The sequence below is a fragment of the Mauremys mutica genome, chromosome 13, assembly GCF_020497125.1.
Source record: "Mauremys mutica isolate MM-2020 ecotype Southern chromosome 13, ASM2049712v1, whole genome shotgun sequence".
NCBI classification, from domain to species: Eukaryota; Metazoa; Chordata; order Testudines; family Geoemydidae; genus Mauremys; species Mauremys mutica.
The window spans coordinates 53,823,113-53,830,132 of NC_059084.1; the positions used below are offsets into that span (position 1 = coordinate 53,823,113).

At 50.4% G+C, this 7,020-nt stretch overlaps 1 protein-coding gene across 1 annotated transcript; it reads right to left on the minus strand.

Moving 5' to 3' along the window:
* Positions 1-724: 724 nt before the first annotated feature.
* On the minus strand, positions 725-1,642 carry LOC123348441 (olfactory receptor 958-like). The gene has a single exon (XM_044985979.1). The coding sequence runs from the start codon at positions 1,640-1,642 to the stop codon at positions 725-727; it is 918 nt and encodes a 305-aa protein (XP_044841914.1).
* Between the last annotated feature and the right edge of the window lie 5,378 nt (positions 1,643-7,020).

Here is a 7,020-nt window from a genome sequence, read left to right on the forward strand (position 1 = left end):
AGAGTGCCACTAAAAATCGGCTCTTGTGCTGCTTTTTGCACATGTGCCGCAGGTTGCCAACCCCTGCCCTAGGCTAACACCAGTGTCCTCCTCCTTCATCCTGGGAAAACTCCATTGACCTCACTCCGAACACCAACCCTGGAATAGCTCCTCCAACCTCCTCCCCTATCGGGATCAGGATTGCTGAGTAAGGGGGTACAAGCAAACAGTGTGCATTTGGATTCAGGTGAATGTACGCACATAAATCTAGGAACAAAGAACCAAGGCTGCACTTATAGGATGGGACTCTCTCCTGGTGAACCATGACTCTGAAAATGATTTAGGGGTCATGATGGAGAATCAGCTGAGTGTGATCTCACAGTTTAGCACTGGTGTGACCACTGGTGGTACATTGTGTCCAGTTCTGGTGTTCACAATTCCAGAAGGGGGCTGATAAATTGGAGAGGATTCAGAGATGAGCCATGAGAATAACTGAAGGATTAGCCATAGCAGTGATGTAAGTACGGTGAATTCAAAGACATTCCACCAGCAGAGAACATGGAGTGAGACTTCTAAAAGCAAAAACATGAATTGGGTTTCCAACACTCACTCTTTCCATGGGAGTTGGGTACCTACAAGCCCTTTGTGCCTTTTAAAATCTCCCCATTTCTTCCAATAATGTCATTCCCACAAGGTTAAGGGGGAAGACATTCCATTTCAGCTGGCGATTTTTGCTGGGCTGCCATTAGCCACCTTTCATTTTCCTGAATGCTGCCTTGACTTCCCTATTCCTCAGTGTATAGACCACCGGGTTCAGCACCGGGGTGACAACATCGCAGAAGATCTGAATGGGGGTAGCCAGCACATTGCTTAGGGAGGGCTGGGTGTAGAGGAGGGCGCAGGGCCCGAAGAAGAAGCACACCACTGTCAGGTGTGATGCGCAAGTGGAAACGGCTTTCCAACCTTGCTCAGCACTGTGCATCCTCACCACAGAGGCAGCAATCCTGACGTAGGAGGCGAGAATGAGGAGGAAGCAGGTCATGGGCACCACCCCAATATTGGTGAAGCTCACAGTCTTGACGACATATGTGTCCGCACAGGCCAGCTTGATCACCGGGAAAATATCACACAAAAAATACTCCACCACATTGGACCTGCAGTAGGGCAGCGTGAAGGTCAGGCTGGTGAGGATGGTGGCGTGGAAGGAGCTGGCGATCCAGGTGCCGGCGGCCAGGAGGGCGCACACCCTCCGGTTCATGATGAGCAGGTAGCACAGCGGGTGGCAGATGGCCACGTACCGGTCGTAGGCCATGACAGTGAAGAGAAGGCACTCAGTGCTGCCCAGGAAGTGGTAGAAGAAGACCTGGGACATGCACCCACCCAGTGAGATGGTTCTACTCTGAGCCCAGAGGTTGGCCAGCAATTTAGGGGTGCTGATGGAAGAGAATCCAAGGTCCACAATGGAGAGGTTGCAGAGGAAGAAGTACATGGGGGTGTGCAGGCGGGCGTCAGCGAGGATGGCTGAGAAAATGAGCAGGTTGCCCAGCAGGGTGCAGAGGTAGAAGGCTAAGAAGGTGACGAAGAGGATGGTCTCAAGACCTTTGGTGTTGGGAATCCCTAGGAGGATGAATTCCGACACCACAGTGCGATTCTCCATTTCCATGCGAGATGGAGTTATTCCTGAAGACACCGAGATTATGCAACCAGATTAGCAATCTCAATAAATCATTGTTTGTTTATCCCTTTGCACCCCACCAGCCTTAACTGCAAAAGATAAATCTTTCTTACCAGCCTAAATTTGGTGAAAGTGAATGGAAAGTCAGGACTCTTATATTTGGTTGATTTTGTACAATTCTACTTGATACTATTCAACTATATTCTATTCAGTTCTTATAGCTTATCCACCATTGCGGCATCAGTGAGCCAAAGAAAAATTAATAAAAGCAAAGCAAATTACCACGAATTGGAACAGGGGTTGTCAACCTTTGGCAGCGGCTCACCAAGGTAAGCACCCTGGTGGGCCGGGCCGGGCCGGGCAGGTTCGGCCGATCGCGCTCCCACTGGCCCCAGTTTGCCACTCCTGGCCAATGGGGGCTGCGGGAAGTGGCGTGGGACGAGGGATGTGCTGGCCATGGCTTCCCGTGGCCCCCATTGGCCAAGAGGGGCGAACCGCGGTCAGTGGGAGCCATGATCCGCCCAACCTGCCAACAGGGCAGGTAAACAAACTGGCCCGGCCCGCTAGGGTGCTTACCCTGGCAAACCATGTGCCAAAGGTTGCCAACCCCTGAATTGGAACATGATTTTACCTGACTCCTAGCTGCCTTCACAATGAGTGTATAAGGCAGAAAGAAAAAAAACGAGGAGTCCTTGTGGCACCTTAGAGACTAACAAATTTATCTGGGCACACCACAAGGACCCCTTGGGTTTTTTTGCTGATACAGACAGCTACCACTGAAACTGGTCACCGAGGCAGAAAGAAAACCTCCAAAATGCTTCAGCATGATAATGCAAATTTCTCCTCTGTATGTGTATATATAGAGAGAAACTGCCTATTGAATGGGAGAGAGAGGGAAAGTTTCAGAGAGTTTAAGGCTCAAAGGGTCCATTAGATAATCTAGTCTGACCTCCTGTACATCACAGGCTGTTCACTTCCAAGATATATACCCCACACTGAGCCCAATGATTTCACTTAAACCAAAGCACTTCAGTTCTCAAAAGACTAAACTTCTGTGACCTCAGGAGAAACCAAGGAGCCCCCAATGCCTGAGGCAGGGAATTGACAGAGTGAGAGACTCAGATTATCCCAGCAGGTGACCAAACCCTTCCATCCCTCCGCCTGCAGAAGAAGGTAAAAAAAAACCAAAGGTTGCTGCAAATGTAACCTGGGGGGAAATTCCTTATGCACACGAAATCTGGTGATCAGTCAGATCCTGAGCAAGAACCAACCAGTCAGGCATCTAAGACTGAGCCTTTTCTGTGCCAGGTCAGAGCCCCAGTCTACCCCAGCTGCCAGACAGACAGAGAGAGAAATGGAGCGAGAAATGGAGAAAGAAAGAGTCACAGAGACAGAGCGAAGAGGAGGAAATGGATAAGAAGGACACTCCAGTAGCTTACGCTCTGTGCCTCTGTCGAGAGTCACACAGTCACCGGGCGCTGGAAGCCTTCAGCTCTTTCTCCCCAGTTTGCTCCACCCGTATATATGGAATCAGATCCTCTAAAACCAAACAGTCTGAGGTCTGAGCACAGCTCATGCTGTTGGGACTTGGAGATGGTCTCTCAGTGACAGAGGTTACAGGCAAGACCTGCGTGGTGACAGCCACCACAGTGACACCAGGAGTGTTCATGATCTCAAGCTGCAGGAGCATTTGTGCTGTTCTTGGGCCTGGCCTTCGGGAGCTTAGCCCTTGGGCAGCTCCCCTCTCCCAGTCTGAGACCTGAGCAGAGGGAGCAATTAACCAGCGCTTTGCATCAGCTATTTTCCAGTTAGTAGCTTGGGATAATGGGCCACCTGCGTTAGCGGAAGGTGTGAGAAACCCTGCAGGGGGCAACCATGGGATGAACTGCCAGGAGTGGAAGTGTCCCCCTACCCCCATCAGCTGGGGATGGCTCTAGACCCTGAAGCAGGGGGATTTTTACACCTTCGGCTGCTGAAGGAAGTGTGTAAGCAAAGCATTATTTTAAATCAAGGCACTACACCCCCTCTAAAGAGTTTGGTTGGTAACAGTGCCAAAAGGAGTAGAACATGGGAAGGCTGGGAGTTTCAGAGGAATTTAAGGGAGTTGGTACTCCTATCCTATCCTATCGAGTTGGGTGCCTCTCCCCCTTCGGCTCCGCTGAAAATTCCAGCCTAAAAGACCTTATAAAATTCTTCCAACACCAAAGGGTCCTGGGCATCTGTGACAGGTTCGGTCACAGAGACCCCCTTAGGACTGTAACCTGATGTGCTGAGACTACCTCTGAGCCTGTTTTCCCTGTGAGCTCAGGACTCCAGAACCCTGCCTTGTTGAGCCAGACATGTCAGTCTGCTCCAACCCAGACCCAGGGTCTGAACCACGCCCCCAAAGCTGCAGGCTTTAACTGAAAACAGCTCAGCAGATCACCTATCTCCGGCACCCAGACACCCAGTTCCCAATGGGATCCAAATCCCAAATAAATCTGTTTTACTCTGTATACATCTTATACAGGGTAAACTCATAAATTGTCCGCCCTCTATAACATGGATAGAGAGAGATGCACAGGTGGTTTCCCCCGCCCCCAGGCATTGATCACTTACTCTGGGTTAATTAATAAACAAAAGTGATGTTATTAAGGATAAAAAGTAGGATTTAAGTGGTTTTGAGTAATAACAGATGGAACAAAGTAAGTTACTAAGCAAAATAAAACAAAACACGCAAGTCTGAGCCTAATATATTAAGAAACTGAATTCAGGTAAATCTCACCCTCAGAGTCGTTCCAATGAGCTTCTTTCACAGACCAGACGCCTTCCTAGTCTGGGCCTGATCCTGTCCCCGGTACAGCCCTTGTTAGCTCCAGCTCAGGTGGTAACTAGGGGATTTCTCATGACTGGAACCTCCTTTTTCCTGCTCCACCCCCTTATACAGCTTTGGCCCAAGGCGGGAATCCTTTGTCTCCTGGGTCCCCACCCTCCTTCTAAATGGAAAAGCACCAGGTTAAAGATGGATTCCAGTGTCAGGTGACATGGTCACATGTCACTGCAAGACTTCATTACCCACTTGCTGGCACACACGTGTACAGGAAGGCTTAGGAGTAAACAGAGCCATTTACAATCAGTTATCCTGGTTGATGGGAGCCATCAAGATTCCAAACCACCATTAATGGCCCAGTACAGTAGGGCCTCAGAGTTATATTTCATATTCCTAGTTTCAGATACAAGAACCCAGCAACCCACCTCGGCCCAGTGACCCATCAACTGAGCGATGTTTTAAATGTAATGAACTGGGACACATAAAGGCCAAATGCCCCAAGAACCCCCATCGAGTACAGTCCATTACACCATCACTACACCAAGGATCCCCAGGCCCGGATGTCTCTCAAATACCCCCCAAAGCGCAGGGAAACCTTGAGAGTGGGCGGGAAGAAGATTACTGCGTGGAGAGACACCGCGGCGAGCGTGTCAGTTATCCACCAGTCCTTAGTGGACCCGAAATTCATCAACCCAGAGGTCAAAATCACAATTTCTCCATTCATGTCAAAATCTGTAACCTTACCTACAGCTGAATTGCCTGTCCAGTACAAGGGCTGGTCAGGACAGTGGACTTTTGCTGTCTATGACAATTATTCCATCCCCATGCTACTGGGGGAAGACTTGGCCAACCATGTGCAGCTGGCCAAGAGGGGGGGAATGGTTACCCGCAGTCAGGCCAAACAAGCTTCCACTCCCATCCCTGTTCCTGAGCCGTCCACCAGGGCCCCGTCTGTGTTACCAGAGACCCAGACTGAGGTGGTGGAACCAGATCCCATGCCAACAACTACAGCAGCCATAGTACATCCAGTCCCGGACCGGAACTGGAAGAACAACCAGCGGCGGAACCAGCGCCAGCACTGACGCCAGCGCTTGCAACTCCACCACCAGAGGGTGCCCACGGGCCTGAACTGGCAGAAACAGCAGACAACCCTACCCAAGAGGCTCAGCCGGAGCCTGAAATAACACCTAGAGCACCAGCGGAGAGCGGTCCACAGTCAACGGAAACAACCTCATCACCTACATCGCTTCCAGATGGATCAAGCCCAAGTCCACAGTCGACGGAGGAACTGGTGTCTCCAACCTCAAGGGAACAGTTCCAGACTGAGCAGGAAGCCTATGACAGCCTTAAAAAAGCATGGGCGGCGGCACGGAGCGACCCACCACCTCTCAGCTCTGCTAACCGATCCCGGTTCATTGTCGAACAAGGACTTTTATATAAAGAGCTTCTTTCTGGTGGACACCAGGAAGGCTGGCATCCTCAAAGACCGTTGGTGGTCCCAACTAAGTACCGGGAAAAGCTCTTAAGCTTAGCCCATGATCATCCCAGTGGCCATTCTGGGGTGAACAGAAGCAAGGACAGGTTGGGAAGGTCCTTCGACTGGGAGGGGATGGGCAAGGACGTTGCCAAGTATGTCTGGTCTTGTGAGGTATGCCAAAAGGTAGGAAAGCCTCAAGACCAGGTCAAGGCCCCTCTCCAGACACTTCCCATAATTGAGGTCCCATTTCAGCGAGTAGCTGTGGATATTATGGGTCCTTTCCCAAAGAAGACCCCCAGAGGAAAGCAGTACATACTGACTTTTGTGGACTTTGCTACCAGATGGCCGGAGGCAGTAGCTCTAGGCAACACCGGGGCTAAAACTGTGTGCCAGGCCTTAACTGACATTTTTTCCAGGGTAGGTTGGCCCTCCAACATTCTTACAGATTCGGGAACAAATTTCCTGTCAGGGACCATGAAAGACCTGTGGGAAGCTCATGGGGTGCAACACTTGGTTGCCACCCCGTATCACCACCAAACTAATGGCCTGGTGGAGAGGTTTAATGGAACTTTGGGAGCCATGATCCGTAAATTCGTGAATGAATACTCCAATAATTGGGATCTAGTGTTGCAGCAGTTGCTGTTTGCCTACAGGGCTGTACCACATCCCAGTTTAGGATTCTCACCATTCGAGCTTGTGTATGGCCATGAGGTTAAGGGGCCATTACAGTTGGTGAAGCAACAATGGGAGGGGTTTACGCCTTCTCCAGGAACTAACATTCTGGACTTTGTAAGCAACCTACAAAACACCCTCCGACACTCTTTGGCCCTTGCTAAAGAGAACCTAAAGGATGCTCAAGCAGAGCAAAAGGTCTGGTATGATAGACATACCAGAGAGCGTTCCTTCAAGGTAGGAGACCAGGTCATGGTCTTGAAGGCGCTACAGGCCCATAAGATGGAAGCGTCATGGGAAGGACCATTCATGGTCCAGGAGCGCCTGGGAGCTGTTAACTACCTCATAGCATTTCCTAATCCCTCCTTAAAGCCTAAGGTGTACCATGTTAACTCTCTCAAGCCCTTT

Bases quoted from the DNA above. Each gene is read 5' to 3' on its own strand.
- LOC123348441 (XM_044985979.1), bottom strand. From the start codon at position 1,642: ATGGAAATGGAGAATCGCACTGTGGTGTCGGAATTCATCCTCCTAGGG.